The sequence below is a fragment of the Coregonus clupeaformis genome, unplaced genomic scaffold, assembly GCF_020615455.1.
Source record: "Coregonus clupeaformis isolate EN_2021a unplaced genomic scaffold, ASM2061545v1 scaf0787, whole genome shotgun sequence".
Taxonomy (NCBI): domain Eukaryota; kingdom Metazoa; phylum Chordata; class Actinopteri; order Salmoniformes; family Salmonidae; genus Coregonus; species Coregonus clupeaformis.
The window spans coordinates 42,891-67,797 of NW_025534242.1; the positions used below are offsets into that span (position 1 = coordinate 42,891).

At 41.5% G+C, this 24,907-nt stretch overlaps 1 protein-coding gene across 1 annotated transcript; it reads left to right on the forward strand.

The window, feature by feature from the left end:
* Positions 1-13,989: 13,989 nt before the first annotated feature.
* On the forward strand, positions 13,990-20,218 carry LOC121576332 (zinc finger protein 664-like). Its single transcript, XM_045216749.1, has 3 exons — positions 13,990-14,105; positions 17,431-17,590; positions 19,001-20,218. The coding sequence occupies exons 1-3, from the start codon at positions 14,067-14,069 to the stop codon at positions 20,020-20,022; spliced, it is 1,221 nt and encodes a 406-aa protein (XP_045072684.1). The 5' UTR covers positions 13,990-14,066; the 3' UTR covers positions 20,023-20,218.
* The last annotated feature ends 4,689 nt before the right edge of the window (positions 20,219-24,907 follow it).

The following is a 24,907-nucleotide window of genomic DNA, read 5'->3' on the forward strand; positions in this document are numbered from 1 at the left end:
TCGTCGTCTTCTTCTTCTTCTTCAATGAGGTTTAACGGCGGTTGGCATCCAATTTGTTTCATTACCGCCACCTACTAGACTGGAGTACAACTCCCTTATATTTCGCTTGAAAAATAAAATAAAATATAGAAATACCCTACCATCAGTGGCGGCTGGCCGATAGAGGGCGCTAGGGCGCCGCCCCCTTAAATAAAATTATTTAAAAAAAAAAAAAAAAAAATAATAATAATAATAATAAAAAACATCAGTATGTCAATATTTGTGTGTTTGAAATATGGAATGCACACAGTAATATGTGTAAGATATGATAGAAAATCATATTCGCAACCTTTCCTCTGCCTGTCAAACGCCTCGTCAGCTCTGGGCGATACAGAAAGTGCCCCGAGGAGGCGGGTCTACGTAGCAGTTAAGCCAATTGCTAATTTAAGATATGAATGTATGACATAAAATGTAGCTAATCAGCGATTTTAATTCGAATCCAAGGAGGGCGATTATTTTATCGCCCCAAGCTCGCCCCTGATAAAATAAGGACCGGGCTCCAGTGGCGCCATTTTTACTAGACGACAATGGCGAACGCAAACGTTACTCCTCCAAGACCCAACCCTAACTCGGTGAAATCTCTCCTCCAAGATCCGTTTGAGAGGAGAACTTTGTCAGAGAAAGTTCGGGTGAAAGAGCTGGGCCCAGATCAACCTGACCTCTCAATCAGACAGCAGGCTAGCGAGAAAGGGAAGCAGTATATGCGCGGCTTCTCCCGTAGCTGGTACACCAGGAAGGCTTGGCTAGCTGGGTGCACTGATGCTAATGCTTTATTTTGCTTTCCGTGCTTGCTTTTTTAAAACGACGGGGTCAGATTCAGCATGGACAGGTACCGGAGTGAGGGATATGAAGCACCTGTCAGAGAAGGTAAAGAAACATGAGAACACCAGGGCACACATGGACAACTCTGTAAAGCTAGCTGTATTAGGAAGGGTGAACATTGCTACGCAGCTGGATGACGGCCACAGGATTGCGGTGAGGAAACACAATGAGGAGGTGGATAAAAACAGGCACATTCTATCCAAAATTATCGATTGTGTGAAGTTCTGTGGGGCTTTTGAGTTGGCCTTGCGTGGGCACGAGGAGACTGACTTCTCGGACAACCCCGGCATTTTCCGGGGCTTAGTGGATTTTGTTGCCTCCCTCGACAGTGTGCTGGAGGAGCACCTGAAGACAGCTACCGTTTTTAAGGGCACGTCAAAGACGATACAGAACGAGCTGTTGGACTGTATGTTGTCAGTGCTTAAGGATTACATCCTGGAGGAAGTAAAGAGTGCTGATTTTATCGCCATTCAAGCTGACGAGACGACTGACGTTTCCACCCACTGCCAGTTGGTGCTTGTGATACGCTACATCGATGCTAAAAGTAACGTCCCAAGAGCGTTTTTTCGAGTTCATTTTGATCGAGAACGCAACCGCCCGACACCATCGCTACAGCGCTGCTGGAGAGGCTCAGCACCATACTCTCACATGGACAAAAGGCCAAACTTATTGCCCAGGCTTACGACGGAGCAAGTGTGATGAGGGGAGCCACCGGCGGAGTGCAGCGTAAAATAGTGGATGTGTACGAAAATGCGCACTACGTCCACTGCTATGCACATCAGCTGAACCTCATCATGCAGCAGGCTACTTCACGCATCCCCAGGATCGGCACTTTCTTTTCCGACCTTGCAGGATTTTCTGCTTTCTTCTCCAGGTCTCCCAAGCGAACCACCGTGCTTGACGAAGTGGTTGCGCATAGACTCCCAGAGCCTCTACAACACGGTGGAACTTCCACAGTCGCGCTGTAAACACTGTGTACGAGTACAGGGATGACCTCCTAACGTGTTTCCAGACCATCAGAGACTCTGGGAACTTTGATGCCCCGACTGTCAGAGAGGCGGGGGGGCTTTGTGAGGATGCTCGAAGACGAGGCTTTCTGTTTTTTCCTGGCACTGTTCCACAAGATCATGCCAAATGTGGACATGCTTTTCAGCCAGCTGCAGAAGAGGAACATCGACCCTGTCTTCATTAAAGCACTTGTCCAGAGGTTCACAGAAAGCATGCTAACAATCAGGTAAATAACTATATTTACTATTGGCTGATAAAGATGCTGTTAGAAAGATGAATAGTTCACTTACAACAGTTTAAAAGCCTAAATGTGTCTGGTCATCAAAGTGAGTGATTATCATAGAGCCGTCACAATTATATTTGTTTTAGTATTTTAAAAGGAAAGAGAAGACATTTACATTACATTTTAGTCATTTAGCAGACGCTCTTATCCAGAGCGACTTACAGTTAAGAGTGCATACATTTTTTCATACTGGCCCCCGTGGGAAACGAACCCACAACCCTGGCGTTGCAAGCGCCATGCTCTACCAACTGAGCTACACGGGACCACATTAGTTTTGGCAAGATCTGAAAAAGAAGTTGGTGGAGTGCAACCCTCAAACATTGAAGAATTACAGCAGTTTGCTGCTGAAGAATGGGCCAAATTGCCAGCAGAAAAGGTGCAGCAAGCTCATTGATGTCTACAATAAGCATATGTTGGCAGCTATCTTGGCCAAAAGCTGTGCAACCAAGTACTAGCTCCAGGGTGCCAATAATTTAGTCCATGACATTTGTCTATATTTTCTAAATTACAATTGTAAACTTAAGTTTACAGAAATATAATTAAAGGTGTGGAGACCCATTTTTTCCTCTCAAATTTCAACTGATTTTAGAAGAAATAGGGAATTATTTAAGAAAAGCCCAAGGGTGCCAATATATTTGGACACAACTGTATGCCTTCAGTCTAATTGGAATGTATGGCAGTAGAGTTGTTTGTATTTCTCCCTAACCAAAATGGCTGCCATTAGGATACCATTCAGGATTTTTTTTCACCTGTGTTACCACGACAATCACGCCAAATGAGCATTGCATTTGTGTGCTCCTTCAGTGTGAATGCGCAAATTTGATATGGGTCACATGTAAAACTGATATATAATTGATACAGATTTACGGTATGTTGCCTATATATTACTATATACCGGTATTGATGCACAGACCAGTTTGGGTTTTTACTTTACCTTCTATAACGGTATTTCAATGTTTGGTTTGTTAAATGTGGTAATGCCACTCCGCCATGTGTAACGTCCGTTTTTCTAGTTTACTCCGCAATTTGGGTCGTCTCTCTCCCTCTCTCACCAAGTACCACCCCGTCACTCAAGGAGCGCAGTTGTTGTTACTCGACCACGAGAACAAGTGTTTGTCCAAAAGACACAATCAGACGTTGATAATAATGCAGGAAAGTACTACACAGTTTGTAATAATTATTCAGGTGTCCACCAGGTCAATTTCTAGAAGAGGCCTAGTTGTTATTGAAGATTAACTTTATTGCTAAGTGCACAGCAGAACAAAATTATGTTGCATCCCTCTCACAAATGTAATAGAAAAAGGCTTTAAAACGTAATAACATCAGTTAATTATGTACATCACAGGTTAAAAGCAGTTACTAGACATAGTTTGTGTGTATATACACACTATCTGTCTGTCTGTCTGTCTGTCTGTCTATATATATATATATATATATATATATATATATATATATATATATAAAAGTCACTGGTTGTGTGTTGAGGGGGAATTACAGTGAGCTAAGAAGTCTGATTGCAAGTTATCAAATTAAACTTTATTTTTTGGACCCAGGGCCTCAATTCCCTCTTTGTGTGGGGACAGCGCATCTGACGAGCAGCAACAGCCCATCAAGCGACGGAGGATGCTGGGACCAGGAGAACAACAGAGGTTGGCTATAGAGGTAAGTTGTGATGTAATTGTCAGTGTTTCCCCATAGAACTTTTTTCAGGCCTGGTAGTATGTAGCCAAAACCCTGAACAATCAGCACCTTGGTAATCATATACTTGAGTTGGACATAGGCATGTGTCAGTCAGGATCACTTGCATCAAAATAGCTTAATTGCAAATTAAAGCTGATGATGTATCTTTTACAGGTATGTGATACCATCCTGAGTCATGCCAAAGAGAGGTTCTCCTTCACCCAGCACCTCATCAGCGCAACACTATTGCACAGAGAGTTGTTCCCACAACACAGTGTGAAGTTCCCGATACAGCGCTTGAAACAACCGTGGAGGCGTACCCCATGTTGAACAAGGCCAAGCTCAAAACCGAACTGTCCCTCATCTATGAGAACAGTGAGTTCAAGGCTTGTAGTGGTGCAGTGCCCCTGTACCAGTTCTTCATGGAGAACAACCTTCAGAGCACTTTCACAGAGACTGCCAGCCTCCTCAAGATCCTCATCACCACACCCATGACAACTGCTGAGTCAGAAAGGTGCTTCTCTACACTGAAAAGGATCAAGACCTTCCTGAGAAACAGCATGACACAGGATCGCCTGAACGCTCTGGCCATGCTCTCCATGGAGAAGAAACTTGTCAGGGACATTCCTGACTTTAATCAAAGGGTCATTGAGAGGTTTGCCACTCAGAAGGACAGACGGGCAAAATTCCTGTACAAATAAGATGACAGACACACACACACAGAGCAGCTCTGGCCGCATGTTTCTTTGTATATAGTTGACCTTAGCATAAAAAATCCAGTTATATATGGTACTCTAGAAAGTCTTAATAGTGTCTTTGCTAATATTACTGTATATATGTTGTTTTGTATCAATTAATTGTTGCAGTTCTGGAGCACATTAACAATTAGTCACATTTAGTATGATCATAAAATACTGTATGCTATTCTTCCAGTCAAAGGTTTGAGTTCATCCACTTGATATCCATTTCTATATTATACATCCTTTTATATAGTGTAAGATTTCCTATAAACTTTATAATAATTTCATGTTATTGTCCACTTTCCACTCTGTTCTGACAGCATGCCTGTTGCGTTGCCTGTTTACTACCAATGGTAAAAAGTTCACTTTAAATGCAAATGAAAGGCTTGGGTTTGTGTAATATGTTTTTGTGTAAGAATGCCTCAACTTTTTAATATTGGCATTAAATAATTACTGAATGTTTCACTGAGCACTGCTGTCCTGCAGTTTGTGTTAAAATATATCGCGATGGTTACAGGAAAAAAAAAGTATGGCACAGCCCCACCGAGAATATTTTTCACCAGCCGCCACTGCCTACCATCTAACACTACCCTCACAAATTCAAAATTATTATTAATAATTAACACCACCCTTCTCTGTATGGGTGGTCCTCTGTAGCTCAGCTGGTTGAGCACGGCGCTTGTAACGCCAAGGTAGTGGGTTCGAACCCCGGGACCACCCATACACAAAAAAAATTATGCACGCATGATTGTAAGTCGCTTTGGATAAAAGCGTCTGCTAAATGGCTTATTATTATTTAAATATATTTATTCCTACCTCATGTCCTCAACCTAAAATGATGTGACATCACCACTTAACACTCCCTGTGACTCTTCTGATGTCAAGTCTTGCACACCCAAATACCTCTCTGCAGCTGCCACCACGACCTACATTTTCTTTGACTTACGTTCCATCCCTGCAGTAGTTGTGGTCCTCTGTAGCTCAATTGGTAGAGCATGGCGCTTGTAACGCCAGGGTAGTGGGTTCGATCCCCGGGACCACCCATACGTAAAAATGTATGCACACATGACTGTAAGTCGCTTTGGATAAAAGCATCTGCTAAATGGCATATTATATTATAATAACCATTGCTATAAACGCTAAAAATCCAATCTTACTGAAACATATATCACTTGTTGACCTATCTCTCTGTACTGGTACAGATCTACTACTCTCACCACTCCGCCCCCTTGACCCATCTTCCTCTACTTTCTTCACTGCCTCAGCATATGACAACTTCTTCACTACTCTTACCCTGGAAACTCAACCTGCTTCTCTCGCACATTTCTGAACCCCAGCCCCATGGCCACCCCTACAATTAGCACATACCACTACTTTCCCCAATGCTACATATTCCTTTGTCTCATGCCCTTCTGCACACTTCTCACACCTTGGAACCTGCATACTGCTGCCACATGCCCATAAGTTTGACACCTGTAACATCGTAATGTGTTCGGCACATAAGCTCGTACAGGATAACTTATATATCCTAACTTCACTTTGTTAGGTAAAGACTCAACTTCAAAACTCAAAAGAACAGACAATGACTCTTCTGTTTCCCCACTCTCACCACCCTGTTTGCATCGCACCAAACGACAAGCATCACAAACACTGGGAATCTTCCCCTTCAGTTGGTCCACTTTTACATTTACTGCTACCCCAGTAATCACTCCTTTCAATGGCGCCATTTTCTTGAAAGCGAAACAATTCACAATTCTTTCCCCCATTTGTTTAACTCTGAGCGCCTTCTCCCTCTGCCCAACAGAAACACAAACAATTATCACTAGACCACTTCTGGTTACCCTCACCGATTCCACTATACCCAACTCTTTATTCACCCATCTTGAAACCACAAATGGATCAGCCAAAAGGCAAGGGTCCACTTTTTCCAAAAACTTCACTCCTACTGTCATCTTTATCCTGACCCTCTGTGCAAGCCTCTGGCTCTGAGTACTTCACCACACCTACCACCTCCAATACTTCACCCTCATTCACTTCCATTTCTCCTCCTGTCTTCAGCTCACTTTGCTTACATTTCCTACCATTCTTCTTTATCAAACCTTCTCCCTTTTTCCCCAACACAATCCTCCTCCCTCTCTCTCTTAGACCTCCTCTGCCTCCCTTTTTCCTTCCATTCCTCCTCCGCCATCCAAGTATACATCTCCTTATCCCACAGCTGTCTGTTAGGCATCGTTTTTCCTTCCCTCCTTCCCTCCTTCCCTCCTTCCTTACTTCCCTACTTCCTTCCTTTGATCTTCCATTTGTCTTCTTCTTCTTCTTCTTCTTTAAGGTTTATTCTTCTTCTTCGGTGGGGTTTATCGGCGGTTGGCATCCAACATTATGGTGCATTACCGCCACCTACTGTACTGGAGTGTGGGCCAGAGACCGGGAGAAACTAAATCCTACCTGCCAGACCCGTTGCTCTTAAAAAAGATAACAAAATCTTTGAGACTATATCTAATGACGTTCTACTCAATATACTCTTTAAACTAAATTCCTGTATCCAGTTCTCCCTCATACTAGATCTCATCCTCTCTCTTTCCCTCTGATACTGCCCACACTGTAGTAAGACATGCTGTACAGTCTCTGTTTCCTGACAATAATCACACTTTCCTGTTGGATGCTTTTCTATCACATTTAATGTCTTATTCAACTAGCTGTGTCCCACCCTTAATCTTGTAAAAATAGCCTCCTCTCTTCTGTCCCTTCCTGCCATCCTCCCCTCCCTTACTTTCCTCTGTACTTGAAATAAATGCCTTCCTTTATTAGCTCTATTCCACTGCTCCTTCCATTTCTGCACCATCACTGTATATACAGTGGGGGAAAAAAGTATTTAGTCAGCCACCAATTGTGCAAGTGTAATTTTCATCATAGGTACACGTCAACTATGACAGACAAAATGAGGAAAAAAAATCCAGAAAATCACATTGTAGGATTTTTAATGAATTTATTTGCAAATTATGGTGGAAAATAAGTATTTGGTCAATAACAAAAGTTTCTCAATAATTTGTTATATACCCTTTGTTGGCAATGACACAGGTCAAACGTTTTCTATAAGTCTTCACAAGGTTTTCACACACTGTTGCTGGTATTTTGAACCATTCCTCCATGCAGATCTCCTCTAGAGCAGTGATGTTTTGGGGCTGTCGCTGGGCAACACGGACTTTCAACTCCCTCCAAAGATTTTCTATGGGGTTGAGATCTGGAGACTGGCTAGGCCACTTCAGGACCTTGAAATGCTTCTTACGAAGCCACTTCTTCGTTGCCCGGGCGGTGTGTTTGGGATCATTGTCATGCTGAAAGACCCAGCCACGTTTCATCTTCAATGCCCTTGCTGATGGAAGGAGGTTTTCACTCAAAATCTCACGATACATGGCCCCATTCATTCTTTCCTTTACACGGATCAGTCGTACTGGTCCCTTTGCAGAAAAACGCATGATGTTTCCACCCCCATGCTTCACAGTAGGTATGGTGTTCTTTGGATGCAACTCAGCATTCTTTGTCCTCCAAACACGACGAGTTGAGTTTTTACCAAAAAGTTATATTTTGGTTTCATCTGACCATATGACATTCTCCCAATCCTCTTCTGGATCATCCAAATGCACTCTAGCAAACTTCAGACGGGCCTGGACATGTACTGGCTTAAGCAGGGGGACACGTCTGGCACTGCAGGATTTGAGTCCCTGGCGGCGTAGTGTGTTACTGATGGTAGGCTTTGTTACTTTGGTCCCAGCTCTCTGCAGGTCATTCACTAGGTCCCCCCGTGTGGTTCTGGGATTTTTTTGATAATTTTGTGAGATCTTGCGTGGAGCCCCAGATCGAGGGAGATTATCAGTGGTCTTGTATGTCTTCCATTTCCTAATAATTGCTCCCACAGTTGATTTCTTCAAACCAAGCTGCTTACCTATTGCAGATTCAGTCTTCCCAGCCTGGTGCAGGTCTACAATTTTGTTTCTGGTGTCCTTTGACAGCTCTTTGGTCTTGGCCATAGTGGAGTTTGGAGTGTGACTGTTTGAGGTTGTGGACAGGTGTCTTTTATACTGATAACAAGTTCAAACAGGTGCCATTAACACAGGCAACGAGTGGAGGACAGAGGAGCCTCTTAAAGAAGAAGTTACAGGTCTATGAGAGCCAGAAATCTTGCTTGTTTGTAGGTGACCAAATACTTATTTTCCACCATAATTTGCAAATAAATTCAATAAAAATCCTACAATGTGATTTTCTGGAGAAAAAAATTCTCAATTTGTCTGTCATAGTTGACGTGTACCTATGATGAAAATTACAGGCCTCTCTCATCTTTTTAAGTGGGAGAACTTGCACAATTGGTGGCTGACTAAATACTTTTTTTCCCCACTGTATAAGGCTTTTTGCCTCTGCCTTGCTCATTGAAACTTTAACATCAACATCCCCACTACTAAGTGCTTGTTTAGCCTGTTCATCTACTGCCTCGTTCCCCTCCACCCCCACATGGGCTTATGTGAACGGAATCACTACCCTACATAGGCTCAGGGGCTTGTGTGGACGGAACATATATCGACAGGATTCCTTGTAATGGCTCTGCTGTAAAATCCCTGAGTCCCAAAAAACGTTCAGCTGCACTCACAAGCATTCACAAGTCACAACAATGCCTATTTTCTCCAATTTCTTCTTTGTTTTCGCTGTGCAGTTTTTAACCAATCAATGCAATAAACGATACAAAGTCCACCTTTTTAACATGCAACATGTCAGGATCCTACGGAGCCCTTAGGGGTCATGTTGTTGAGAAAAACTGCCAGACTAATCCGTTCCCTCGTTTTTTAAAATCAGTTCTCTTAGATATTATTATCCATTCCCTCTGATTTTTGAATCAGTTCTCTTAGATTTTTTTACCCATTCCATCTGATTTTTTATCCGTTCCCTCGGATTTGTTATCCATTCCCTTGGTTTTTTAAATCCGTTTCCTCTGATGTTTTATGTTTTCCCTATGAATTCCCATATCTAATTGCAATTTAATTGCATGCTGTTTGGGGCACACAAGCATCCAACTTCAAGTTCAATCAATAGACCCCACCCACCCCCAAGTATCAGTCACATAGGCCTATCAGTTTGTTGTCTATGGCCTGTAGCAGAAACCAAAAGATCTGGAGCAGTATTTGCAATAATCTATTTTACAATTCTAAAGTTCAGGGGAATGGCAACAATATCATAGCAGTCTCTCGCCCATGAGGCCTTCCACATGTCAACACACTAGCAATGCCAATGCCAACCCCAACGAGCAACAGGTATAGAATATTCTCATGAGCTCAGAGTTGAGCGGACGCGTTGCCCCTGGTGACCCTTTTAATTTTTGTGGATTGCTAGGTATTACTGCACTGTTGGAGCTCGAAACACAAGCATTTAGCTGTACCTGCGATAACATCTGCAAATATGTGTACACGACCAATAAAATTGTATGTGATGTGTCACTGTCCAGCAACTGGTGGTGCTGAAATCACGGAGGTAGCACACCTATGTTTATTTGGTGCTGATTTGTGCCACTGTTCATGGTCCTGAATCAATACGTGTCTGCTGTTTTAATGGCACATCTTGGAGTTCATTAAATCAAATCAAATCAAATAGTATTTGTCACATACACGTGTTTAGCAGATGTTATTGCGGGTGTAGCGAAATGCTTGTGCTTCTAGTTCCGACAGTACAGTAATATCTAACAAGTAATATCTAACAATTTCACAACATATACTCAATACAGAAAAATCTAAGTAAGGAATGGAATTTAAGAATATGTACATATATGGACAAGCAATGACAGAGCGGCATGGACTAAGATACAGTAGAATATTATAGAATACAGTATATACATATGAGATGAGTAGTGCAAGATATGTAAACATTATTAAAGTGACTAGTGTTCCATTTCTTAAAGCGGCCAGTGATTTCAATAGGCAGCAGCAGCCTCTAATGTGCTAGTGATGGCTATTTAACAGTCTGATGGCCTTGAGATAGAAGCTGTTTTTCATTCTCTCGGTCCCAGCTTTGATGCACCTGTACTGACCTCGCCTTCTGGATGATAGCGGGGTGAACAGGCAGTGGCTCAGGTGGTTAAGAAAAGCCATGCGTGAAACATGAAACGTAACCGTTAAATTAGATCAGTAAACGAACAAACCCTATTTTACGACTATGAATGAACATTTACACATTCAATTCCTACTTTACATCTCACTTTACTCGGGTTACAGATCTTTTTTATACGTACAAACTTTTGTCAGGAATGTGGCATCTGCAAAGGACATGAGCCCAACGTATCTAGTCGAAGTTAGTTAGCCAATCAAGCAACTCTAGCCCAGGCATTAGTTGCTTTGCAGCTTCCGGTTTCATTTCCAAAATAAAAGTCTAGAGCTTGTTTTAGAACGGCATTCGATAACGTTATACCAGTAGATGGCGTAGTATAGGTTTGGGCCTTCAGCAAATGACTTGTGTGAGAATTGTACTATAAAGACACATAAGAGCCTTGTCTAGAATAACCAGCTAGGCCTATTCCACTATCTAAATATGCCATGCAGTTGTGTGTTATTGAATGGCAATAAAATTGCATATTTTATTTGTATAGCTGTGTGGGGCTACTGTGGGGATCATGTAACCTAATGAATCACACTATTTCCAGTATTTGGGAGCACAGACTGTAGGCCTTATATTAGGCATTTTGACTGTTGTATTTGAGAATTCCACTCTGAATGTAGGCTTGTTATAGCCTTTTGCGTTGCACAACCCCATCACGCAGAGGCTATATCCATATCAATAAATGAGACAAAACTAAATATTGATTAAGTCTTGGCTATAACCTGTCCTGAGTTTAATAGCCAAGGGGTCCCAAATGGTCAAGACGATCTATAACCTATTCTTATTGCCAGATCTGTTTTCCCTATCAGCCCCTGCATGTGCTCCTTCAACTATTTTGTTTAAAATGTATTTAGAGGCTATATTTAGAGGCCTGTGAGCTAGGGTCTCTTTTTAAGGGGAGGCCTATAATAAAAACTGTTATAAAACACAAATAGAGTCCTAAAATTACCTAGAATGATAGCCTAAAATGACTATTTTTTTATTTGGATAGGCCTAAATTAAACATTGCATTATTAAAATGCTTTGGAGAATTTTGGAGAATTTAGATAATTTTGAATACACACATGGATTTCAATAAACAAATGGATAAGACTGTTCTATTCTCTTTGATTTAGTTCCTATTGCAACTCAGACAAATGACAGAATGGATGACATACTGACTGACTGAACTGAATGAAGGATGAATTAAATGTTCAAATATTTTGGAATGATGAGTTGCACGCATCATGCATGCTCTGCACTTTATTTGGCTAGTAGGCAGACAGGCCTACATTAAGGTATAATGAGCAGTGTCGCAATGGAGGGAATAGCCTATACGGAGACTACCTAAGACCACTGCAACAGAGTTATTGTAAAGTGTGGGAATAAGCTTATGTCAGACTTAGCCTACGTTTAACCTTTCCCTTGTTCATTTCAAGGTCCATATGTTCATGACCCGATTCATTTAAATCAAGTCAAATTATTTAAAAATCATATTAAACCCTCCTACAGAATATGCTTTGGCAAGATTTTGAGTGATGAAATACATTTCAAAATATTTTGAGTGGAAAGACTCCAGTGGTCATACATTATTCATAGATTTTCCAAACATCGATTATTATTCTGTTTCATTATTCCTGGTATATACTACTGGCTATGATTGCAGACAGAGCTATATCTTGTGGAAGGATGAAATAGTATGAATAAATTAATCAAAATAACGTTTTGATTAATGGCTATGATTGCAGACAGAGCCCAGATAATGGGATGGTGCAATATTGAATTAGTAATTTAAGCGATAATGCCCGAGAAGCCGGTGTTTGGAGGATATATTGGCACGGGTGTTTTCAGGCCCGAGATGAGTTGTCCCCCCCACATTCTGAAATTGCATTTTTGTCCCCCCATATGGAAAACATATGGAAACATCTCTAATGTTACAGGCTTCACTGTCATGGTGCACACCGGTTTCTTCATCCCGTTCCCACCCACACCTGCTGGGTTTCTGTCCGACTCCCACCCGCTACTGTAAGAACTGGTCCCAAACCCAACCTCAGTCCAGCAATACTATTTTAGGCGTATGTGATGCGCCCTATAGGCAATATCAAAAACGCAAAAAAATAACTTCAGAAATGTGTTAAATTACCATAGATTATTACATGGCCCTTATATGTTTTTACAGGGCTATATCAGCCAATATGCACTTTATCTTGAGCTATTTTACAGCCTACCTTTTAGGAGTGGGATGATTTTCAGACGGAGAAATAATGGGTGATCAATATTTAGGCCTATTTCTAGGCAATATAGTAAACTATAGCCTAATCATAGGCCTATTAAGGAAGTACTTTTCCTTGGAAAGATAACTGCCCCGTGCTTCTTCGCCCATGCATAGGCTATAGCCTACTCTATTTAATTGAGGCCACACGTGCACCTGATCTCGCAGGTATGGCTACAGAACTGGAAGCAGCAAGAATGATGACAGCGACATGTTTTGCATAGTCCTATAGGATATAGCCTACCTTTTAGGAGGACGATTTGCAGGCAGAGACAAATAGATGGGTAATCAAAACGTATTGATAATGAAAAGGCGCAATGCTCGCTCACCATAGTAGCCTAACCTATTCAGACCTAAGTATTCAGACCCCCTGACTTTTTCCACATTTGTTATGTTACAGCCTTATTCTGAAATGGATACAATTTCAAGAGTTGTTCATTTGTTAGGCTATTGGTTAAAGGTGCAAAACAATATTTATGATTGAATTACCTTTGATGTAGTTCAGTCTTATTATTCACTTAAATATTTTTTTATGATCTCTTACCTAGCTTGATGACTGTTGCTATTTTTGCTTATTTTTTGTTCTAAATGGAGATGGCACATTGGATTGTGTAAAAATGCGTAAAATGACCTTTAAATGCCCATCAAAACCCCCCCCACACACTTCTAAAACCAAAGTGGCACCCCTGGTTTATTGCATTGGATTTAAAATGCACAGTACAAACAAAGAAGAACTCTGATAAAATAGGCATCAATTGTGAGTGCAGCTGAACGTTTTGGGGGATTTTACAGCAGAGGTATTACAAGGAATCCGGTTGATATATGTTCCGTCCACACAGGCCCCTGAGCCTATGAAGGAATATGATTTGGATTATCACTGAAGGGGTGGGGCATTTTGGAATTAATTAAATGTTTGTATTGTATATGATGGTGGTACTGTATTTCCCCGGCCCCGGCCCCCCTTTCCCGCAATGGATTTTTTTATTTTCGTTCACTAGCCATACAGTAGGTGGCGGCAATACAAAAATAGGTGTAGTCTGCCATAAACTTTAAAGAAGAAGAAGACCACAGCAAAGTAGCCTAGCTGTGCTGTTGTAGCCAACATTTCATGTCATACAAAGAAACAGTAGCTTCCACAATGAATCTGGTAAGTCTGGTTTTAACATTATAGGTCTGTTGTGCTGTATAAAATGTCTAGGCCTAGTTTTCATATTTGATCCTCCACATTCCTTTGTTCGTTTTTAAACGGCTGGACAAAAACAATGTCACGGTAAAACTTGTTTTTTTACTTCAACAAAGTAGCCTACTACTATTCATGTTTAGGAATCTGTGACTATGACCTAATTATCTCTCCTTTCTCCCAAAGTGTTCACATATTCACATCCCTTAACTGATTTCGAACACATTATCCATTATTTGACCAGATACTCAAGTGGCCACTCTAACAAAGAAAATAAATGTCTTCAAAAATGGAAGGCAATCGGGAAGAGGCAAGATCAGGTGGGACCATAATAGCCAATGAGAGGGCAGATATGCGTTTTTCCACTAGTTACCACAACCACACAGTCAAACGTCTATATCGCAGTGCTTAATTTGTATTTCGGGAGCTCCTGTAACACATAGTGAGCGCGAGCGCGAGAGGGGTGGTTATCCGAGGGGCTCTGAGTTAACGGAACACTTTGAGAAAATAAAGTGTCAAACACATCGTAGCAGCAGACAGAGTAAACAGCTAAGTAGCCTACTATCTATGGTGGTGAAACGGACGGCACTCTCCAAGGTGCTGATTAATTGAAAGCATTTTAGACGACACTGCAGAACACCCGCTATATGCATGCATATGCACACATACTCAGCTGTGGGGCTTATGTACCCAAATTTCTAATAATTTTCAAGACATCAATGTAGAAGTAGAACAAATATCACAATATCGGAATATAACTTTAAATTAAATAAATCAATGTAGGCTACATCAGAACACACATCAAAATATATAGGCCTCCTGCCTATGTGATAGTATGAAGCACATATTCAGATTACCTTCACAGAACAAGTTTGTAAAGAAAAAATAAAGTCCTACCTTAGTTTTCAAAACCTCCCACAATGACTCTCCCCATGTCAAGTCCATTTAACTCCTGAGAGAACATTTCTTGCTCAAAGCCATGAGCGGGCCTGTGGCTGTGACGTTTAGCCTCCTTCTAAGGCTGTTCTGAAGACTCTGGCTGTAGTGTCTATTTTTTCATTTTGAGTGTTAACTATAACCTGGGTGTCCTCTTTAGCCTTGTCTACAAGGCTTGCTGCCACCAAATGTGCCTTGGTTGGGGCATGTTCAAAAACCTTTTTTCTGTGGTCTCTTTGTTGTTTGTTGTTTTACATCTGAGGCAGAGGATGTTACTGTACATTCCACCCACTCTTTTGCAAGTTTAATCCCTCCAGTCGTTTCTAGACCCAAGCTCCCTACCTTTTTGCATTTTGTACAGCCCAACTTTGAATTATAAATGACAAGCCAGGGGTTGTCATTTTTGCTTGTTCTTGACCTGCAAATTGCACCAGCTCCGAGCACTTTGTCGGTGGATGAACTATCCCCCTACCCCCAGCTCCCCGTCTCCCTCTCCTGCTGAGTCTGACTCGCTACTCTGCCTACTAGCTAGTGGAGGTGCCGGTGGTGATGCTGAACTGGCGGGATTAGCAGCGCTGCTAGCTAAGGCATCGCCACCAGGAACAGTTTGCCCCTCACTCCTCTCCTCAGGCACTGACAGTTCTCTGGGTCGTTCTGGGTTCGATTCACCATCTTTCTCTGGATTTTTGGACTTCAAGCATTTTATCAAACTCAATTGACTTTTCTTATCCCGTTTTTTATTTGGCTTTCCCACGATTCAAATTCAGTTGAGAGACGACTAGCCTAGGCTATGTGACATGAATACGTAGGGACCTCTCCACTAGCTGACCACCACTACCAACACCTGTGTCAAGATCAGTTACTTACCCCACCGGCCATCCCCATAACCTCTATGTACAATTAAGAGAGCAGGTCTGGAATCAGTGTGGCAGGATAGGATGATTACACAGAAAGATCACCGCGCTTTTACATGGTCTTTCTGGGGGGGCGGGAGAAATAACGAGGAGGCAACTTGACTTAACAATTAATAAATCATGCTGCGAGAGGTACCAGATCCTGGCAAATAGTTGCCAGAACAAACAAAGTCAAATCTGAGATGTGCCTGATGCCGTTCCGGCAGGATCCGGCTCAAATTAAGCTCTACTATATCGTATTTTTATTTATTTAGGGTTAAGCATAAAGTTAGAAGTGTGGTTAGGGTTAAGATCACATTTTAATAAGATCAATGGTAGTAATTGGCGTGGTTTGACTTTGTTTGTGAAACTAGTGACGACCAGGCACTACTCTCATACAGTGTTTATTTTCTCAAAGTTGCCGGGATGTCATGTGTCCTACTTTTACATATACAGTCCTATGACTGTATATGTCATAGGACTGTATATGCACCAGCTCCGAGCAAATACTATGAAAAAGTATTTGCCCCCTTTCTAATTTTCTCTACTTTTGCATATTTGTGATACTGAATGTTATAAGATCTTCAACCAAAACCTAATATTAGATAAAGGGAACATAAGTGAACAAATAACACAACAATTACATATTTATTTCATAAACAAATTTATGCAACACCCAATTCCCCTGTGTGAAAAAGTAATTGCCCCCTTACACTCAATAACTGGTTGTGCCACCTTTAGCTGCAATGACTCCAACCAAATGCTTCCTGTAGTTGTTGATCAGTCTCTCACGTCGCTGTGGAGGAATCTTTGCCCACTCTTCCATGCAGAACTGCTTTAACTCAGTGACGTGTGGGTTTTCAAGCATGAACTGCTTGTTTCAAGTCCTGCCACAACATCTCAATTGGGATTAGGTCTGGACTTTGACTAGGTCATTCCAAAACTTCCAATTTGTTGCTTTTTAGCAATTTTCATGTAGACTTGATTGTGTGTTTTGGATCATTGGCTTGCTGCATGACCCAGCTGCGCTTCAGCTTCAGCTCACAGACGGATGGTCTGACATTCTCCTGTAGAATTCTCTGATACAGAGCAGAATTCATGGTTCCTTCTATTAATGCAAGTCGTCCAGTTCCTGAGGCAGCAAAGCATCCCCAAACCATCAGTGGTTCGTTACGGAATGTATATTCGATCAAATAAGCTAGAAGCCAGATTTTGGGCCCAGTTATCCCTCTCGCTTCTCCTATTCCTCGCTGTTTGAAAGGAAATGACTGGTATAAGAAATATGGTGGAAACTAGCCCATGCCCACCAATCCAATGCTCTTAGATTAGTGGGTTGTAGTGAACGATTTAACATTTCACTCCCGGTACTTCACTGCTGGGTCTAGTAATCAGAGGTTTAGACTGAATTAATAAAATATTTTGTTTAATATTAATCTATGTAGAATACTTCTTGCGGCCAACAGGACAAATCTAGCCCGTCCCCCTCCACCCTCCAGGAGTCCCCAGGTCGACCGTCTCCCGGTACTTTACTGCTGGGTCTGGTCGACTTCAGGAAAACACCGGGGCAGAGTGGAACTGAGCGAGGAGAAGGAGAAGAGGAACATGGAGATTTGATTTCATTAAGTAAGAACCATCGTGTTTGGATTAGAATACAGTCTGCTTCTGTAACAATTCATTGATTAATTATATATTGATGAAAATATCTGGTGGTTCCACCCAATTTTAAGAAGTGTAATTATTATTATTTTTAAACAGTCTGATTTCACCTAATTTTAACATTCTGTCATAAAGAGCACTTGTTCAACTTCATTAAAAACATGTGCAACAGGGAGTGGCAATTGAATGCAAGCTTCACCAAAAAATGTAATTGTTAAATCATTTCTACTATGTAAATGTTTTGGTAAAAGGGTTGACTTGCTCAGTTTTCCACCACAAAACAGCAGTAAATTGACAAAAAGAGTAGAACCAGCTCACCTGCTTTTACTCTATGATTTGAGTATTAGATGTTCATTGTTTGTTTAGAATAATATATTAAAACAAGGGTTGACCTTAAAATGAGGGCCAGATGTAAATTAATCACTAATCACATGAAGTATATAATCTTCAGAAATGACTGTCAAAGTAACCAAATAACTAGGGTTTATATGCACACTAATAATTTCCTATTAAACTGATTATGGCAGTGGGCTGAGTATGGCATTAGTCATGTAAACACATTAATCTGCTTATCTTAATTGGTGTGAGGTCATAACCGAAGTAAGCATACGCCTTTAAAAACACCTGGTTTTCTGAGCAATCTTTAGAATTATTAGGACATGTAAACTCTTTAATCAGAGTTATAGTGGTGTATTTAATCTGTGCATGTGCTAGCACAAGCGGCACAAGCTAACTTCTTTTGATCGGGTGCAGTGAGTTCAGAAAAACTGAAAGTATGCAGCTTAGAAATAGTTTTCACATACAAACTTTATTTGTCCGAACTCAGAATGAAATATGCTTCCAAAAAATTACATGGCCTCTGTGGTAGAACGTTTATTTAGATTGGCAATTTTTTGCATTAATCAAAGTCCCATCAGGTAGCCTGATTTCAGATGTGTCCACGTAAACAGGATTATTAGGAAATTGTTCTTCTTTCAAAGTATGTCAACGTTTAAATCAAACTCCAATATTAATTGACTATTAATAATAGTCATATTATTCTGTGCCTGTAACTGTACTCAATGATGGTAAAACTTGGTGGGTTAAACGTTTTCTAGATGTTACACAGGGTTGACTGAGGGACTTGTCAAAATGCTGAATTCTGTCACTTTAGCAAGTCTTTATTCATATAAAAATCAGATGAATCGTATTTTCCATGTGTTGTGTTTTAATGGGCACTTTATTTAATATAACAGAGATTTAATATTTAATATTGGTGCACAATTTCTACTGGAAAGATATCAAAGGGATGCAAAAGCCATTACATTCATGGAACGACCCATCTATTTATGGACACATATTTGCAAAACCTAACTATTCAATGTCTTTGTTTCACAGGGGACAGCCCTAATCGTTCCTCTCTCAGTGGCAGGAGCTTATCATCTGGGGAGATTCAACAACATCATGATGCTGACAAGACAGAGAAGAGTCTCTCGAGATCAGAACACCTCAAGAAGCACCAGCAGAGATGTATAGGGAAGAAACCTCACCACTGCTGCTTTGACTGTGGGAAGAGTTCTGCTAAACAGAGGGAATTTATAATTCACCAGCGTATTCACACTGGAAAGAAACCGTACCACTGCTCTCGGTGTGGGAAGCGTTTCACTGCATCTAAAACCTTAAAATCTCAGATAATTCATATAGGGGAGAGGCCTTACCACTGCTTTGATTGTGGGAAGAGCTTCAGTCAATCAGTAGCCCTGACTAAACACAAACGCATACACACAGGAGAGAAGCCTTATAGTTGTGATCAGTGTGGGCAGAGCTTCAATCGTTCAGGACACCTGACTACACACCAACGCATACACACAGGAGAGAAGCCTTATAGCTGTGATCAGTGTGGGAAGAGCTTCAATCATTCAGGACACCTGACTACACACCAACGCATACACACAGGAGAGAAGCCTTATAGCTGTGATCAGTGTGGGCAGAGCTTCAATCGTTCAGGACACCTGACTACACACCAACGCATACACACAGGAGAGAAGCCTTATAGCTGTGGTCAGTGTGGGAAGCGCTTCAATCATTCAGGACACCTGACTACACACCAACGCATACACACAGGAGAGAAGCCTTATAGCTGTGATCAGTGTGGGAAGAGCTTCAATCAATCAGGACAGCTGACTATACACCAACGCATACACACAGGAGAGAAGCCATATAGCTGTGATCAGTGTGGGAAGAGTTTCAATCAATCAGGTTATCTGATTACACACCAACGCATACACACTGGAGAGAAACCTTACTCCTGTCTATGTGGAAAGAGCTTTGCTCGTTCTGGGTCACTGAAAAAACACCAGAATTCACAAACATGTCATCTTTTATCTTCCTCCTCTCCTGCACCGGTTCCAGATCCTTAAATAAAGTTTAAATACATTACTCTTTACAATATGTTTTCTATCTCCCATTCTCTAACAGTTTACTAAATCTGATTACCGTGGTAACTTGTGTAGGATAATATGCAGCTCTGGATCCAAATGTATCAAACGTCTTGGAGTAGGAGTGTTGTGGGGTGGGGGATTTTGAGGTGGGTGGGTGTTTTCAAAGCTGTATCTTATTTAATTAACTTCTATTATCTATTAAATAATGTAGTATAATGTTTCAACAACAGTAGGTGTGTATTATTGTGTGAGGGAAATAGCCTTGAATTGTACATCTTGTCTCATACAATCATTGGTTCCTGTAGGTGCTGGGTAAAGATATGAGGGGAGGCGGTCATGTCCCCCTCAGAACTTTTGGCAGAACGCCCAGAATATGTTCTATAAGTTAAGATAGGAGATGGTGCCAGTCATATGCAGTGCAGGAACCAAATGTTAATTATGAATTAATTATGAACAATTATTAATGTAAGTCATGCAAATATTATTTGTCTGTGTAAGCAGTATATAAGAGAACTAACGGGACTGCCCCGAAAGAGCTCCTGACCGACGTGTACTATGGTGCATTAAGTTTGTTCGAACCTCTCCAGCTTGCTGGTAATAAATAACTATTCATTTAATTTTGGCTTTGAGTCCCTGGTGGTAATTTCCACGACAGGTATTCAATACAAAAATAAATTAAATCCATTATCTTACATGAAGGAGATGTGTCGCACTGCATGAGGCAAATGGTGGTCACACCAGATACTGACTACCTTTTCTAAAGGTATCTGTGACCAACAGATTCATATCTGTATACCCAATCATGTGAAATCCATAGATTAGGGCCTAATTCATTTATTTCAATTCACTGATTTCTTTATATGAACTGTAACTTAGTAAAATCTTAGAAATGGTTGCATGTTACGTTTATATTTTGGTTGAGTGCAAGAATAATTGAAGAAACTAATTAATAAATGAATGGGCCTACTATTGTTTTAGGTGTTCTTTGTCAGAACTGTTTCAACGTGACTTATATCCATCAGAGTATCTGTGCATTGAAGGGCTCAACAGTGGATCTGCCCTGCACATATCAACATCCAAGTCTCAGAACCAAACTGGTATATCCAAGAGAAATGTAATGAGGTGCCTAAAATCCTGGGCTCAGTGCCAGAGTATGCAGGTCGTGCTGAGTACCTTGGGACTAAAGAGAAAGCCTTCACCCTGAGAATCACAGACCTGAGAGAGAGCGATTCAACTGAGTACAAGTTCAGATTTAAAACACAGTATGCAGAATGTGGGTACAGCTTCCCTGGTACAACTGACTGTCACAGGTAATATATCATTTCTAATTGTAATAATTCATTAGAATCATTCAGACCTGCAGGTGAAGGTGTCTTCCTCCACAGAGGAAAAGAAGAGAACACTGACCTGTAGCACCACCTGTCTTCTGACCGACAACCCCAACCCCACCTACATCTGGTACAAGAACGGACAACATCTCCATGACCCTACTTCCCAACAATACTCCTGGAATAGAGAGAGAAGGGAGGAAAGTGTAGTCACAAGGCTGAGACTGGGACACAAAGAGAGAGAGAGAGCGAGAGAGAGACCACTGTGACTGACCCAAACTTAAGGAAAGCTTTGACTATGTACAGACTCAGTGAGCTCTCAAGAACCTGGCTCTCAAGAGAAGACAGGCTATGTACACACTGCCCACAAAATGAGGTGGAAACTGAGCTGCAATTCCTAACCTTCTGCCAAATGTATGACCATACTAGAGACAATTGTTTCCCTCAGATTATGTCGAGTCTCATGAATATTCATGTCATTGCCCCCCTTCCTACTGAAAGAACATTTAGACTCCCGGCACACCCCTTGTGAACACTTAAAACAAAGTAACTTCTACTGTAGCCAACACATTTCTTGTCCAAGAGAAGTTGTCTGATGAAGAAACAATAGCTTCCACAATGGATCCGGTAAGTCTGGTTTCCTTTTAACAGTATAGGCCTGCTGTGTTGTATAAAATGTCTAGGCCTAGTTTTCATCATCTTTGATCCTCCACATTCCTGTGTTCGGTTTAAATGTCTGGACAACAAAAAAAAGACTAAAACTTTTTTTCCTTCAGCAAAGTAACCTTCTACTTTATCATGTGTAGGAATCTGTGCCTATTACTTAATTATCTCTCTTTCCTCCCAAAGTGTGCACTTGTTCACATCCACTGATTTGAAAGTCAGATGATCCATTTATGACCAGATACTCAAGTGGCCACTCTAACATTGAAAATACGTATTCTTCTGTGGGGTTTATCAGCGGTTGTTATCCAACGTTATGGTGCATTACACCACCTATTGTAATGGAGTGTGGGCCAGAGACAAGGATCGAGGAACTAAATCCCACATGCCAACCCCGTTTCTCTTTAAAAAGATACCAAAATATTTGCTACTGTATCTAACGATGTTCTACTCAGTATGCTTATCGAACTTAATCCCTGTACCCCCTTCTCCCTAATACTAGACCAGTCTCTCTCGTTCCCTATCATACTGCCCACACTGTATCAGTACATGCTCCACTGTCTCTGTTTCCTGGCAGTAATCACACCTTCCTGTTGGATGCTTTCCTATCACATTTAATGACTTATTCAGCTGGCTGTGTCCCACCCTTAGCCTTGTAAGGATGGCCTCCTCTCTTCTGTCCATTCCTACCATCCTCCCCTACTTTACTCTGTACCTGGAATAGGGGCGGCAGGTAGCCTAGTGGTTTAGAGCGTTGGGCCAGTAACCCGAGCCGACTAGGTGAAAAATCTGTCAATGTGCCGTTGAGCAACTTAACCGTAATTTCTCCTGTAAGTCGCTCTAGATAAGAGTTTCTGCTAAATGACTAAAATGTAAACAATGAATAGATGCCTGCCCTTAGTGTCACTGTTTCACTGTTCCTGCCATCTCTGCACCACCACTGTCCATATCATTCCCTTAGTCTCTGCTTTGCTTATTGGCACCTCCACCTCCTGTCTCCTAAGGGCCTGTTTAGCTAGCATATCTACTTCCTCATTCCCTTCCACCCTCACATGGGCTGGGACCCAAGCAAAGCTTATATGGACACCCATCTGTCTCTCCCGGGTATGAATTTGAATTCCCTCATATAGCAGGCCTTGTCTGCTATGTGAGCTAAATTATTGCAGACTCATCAACACTGCACATGAGTCAGAACATATACAGTGGGGGAAAAAAGTATTTAGTCAGCCACCAATTGTGCAAGTTCTCCCACTTAAAAAGATGGGAGAGGCCTGTAATTTTCATCATAGGTACACGTCAACTATGACAGACAAATTGAGATTTTTTTTCTCCAGAAAATCACAATGTAGGATTTTTAATGAATTTATTTGCAAATTATGGTGGAAAATAAGTATTTGGTCACCTAAAAACAAGCAAGATTTTTGGCTCTCACAGACCTGTAACTTCTTCTTTAAGATGCTCCTCTGTCCTCCACTCGTTACCTGTATTAATGGCACCTGTTTGAACTTGTTATCAGTATAAAAGACACCTGTCCACAACCTCACACAGTCACACTCCAAACTCCACTATGGCCAAGACCAAAAAAGCTGTCAAAGGACACCAGAAACAAAATTGTAGACCTGCACCAGGCTGGGAAGACTGAATCTGCAATAGGTAAGCAGCTTGGTTTGAAGAAATCAACTGTGGGAGCAATTATTAGGAAATGGAAGACATACAAGACCACTGATAATCTCCCTCGATCTGGGGCTCCACGCAAGATCTCACCCCGTGGGGTCAAAATGATCACAAGAACGGTGAGCAAAAATCCCAGAACCACACGGGGGTACCTAGGGAATGACCTGCAGAGAGCTGGGACCAAAGTAACAAAGCCTACCATCAGTAACACACTACACCGCCAGGGACTCAAATCCTGCAGTGCCAGACGTGTCCCCCTGCTTAAGCCAGTACATGTCCAGGCCCATCTGAAGTTTGCTAGAGTGCATTTGGATGATCCAGAAGAGGATTGGGACAATGTCATATGGTCAGATGAAACCAAAATAGAACTTTTTCGTAAAAACTCAACTCGTCGTGTTTGGAGGACAAAGAATGCTGAGTTGCATCCAAAGAACAACATACCTACTGTGAAGCATGGGGGTGGAAACATCATGCTTTGGGGCTGTTTTTCTGCAAAGGGACCAGGACGACTGATCCGTGTAAAGGAAAGAATGAATGGGGCCATGTATCGTGAGATTTTGAGTGAAAACCTCCTTCCATCAGCAAGGGCATTGAAGATGAAACGTGGCTGGGTCTTTCAGCATGACAATGATCCCAAACACACCGCCCGGGCAACGAAGGAGTGGCTTCGTAAGAAGCATTTCAAGGTCCTGGAGTGGCCTAGCCAGTCTCCAGATCTCAACCCCATACAAAATCTTTGGAGGGAGTTGAAAGTCCGTGTTGCCCAGCGACAGCCCCAAAACATCAGTGCTCTATAGGAGATCTGCATGGAGGAATGGGCCAAAATACCAGCAACAGTGTGTGAAAACCTTGTGAAGACTTACAGAAAACGTTTGACCTGTGTCATTGCCAACAAAGGGTATATAACAAAGTATTGAGAAACTTTTGTTATTGACCAAATACTTATTTTCCACCATAATTTGCAAATAAATTCATTAAAAATCCTACAATGTGATTTTCTGGAAAAAAAATTCTCATTTTGTCTGTCATAGTTGACGTGTACCTATGATGAAAATTACAGGCCTCTCTCATCTTTTTAAGTGGGAGAACTTGCACAATTGGTGGCTGACTAAATACTTTTTTTCCCCACTGTAACTACTCTGTCTGGCTTGACTTCCTCCACCCACTGCATGGCCAACAGTACGGCCATCAGCTCTGCC

What these genes read in the sequence shown, in the direction of transcription:
- LOC121576332 (XM_045216749.1), top strand. Translation starts at nt 14,067, where the DNA reads ATGTCATACAAAGAAACAGTAGCTTCCACAATGAATCTG. An exon ending in TAGCTTCCACAATGAATCTG is followed by an intron (nt 14,106 to 17,430) that starts GTAAGTCTGGTT and finishes TGCGGCCAACAG; the next exon opens with GACAAATCTAGCCCGTCCCC. An exon ending in TGGAGATTTGATTTCATTAA is followed by an intron (nt 17,591 to 19,000) that starts GTAAGAACCATC and finishes TTTGTTTCACAG; the next exon opens with GGGACAGCCCTAATCGTTCC.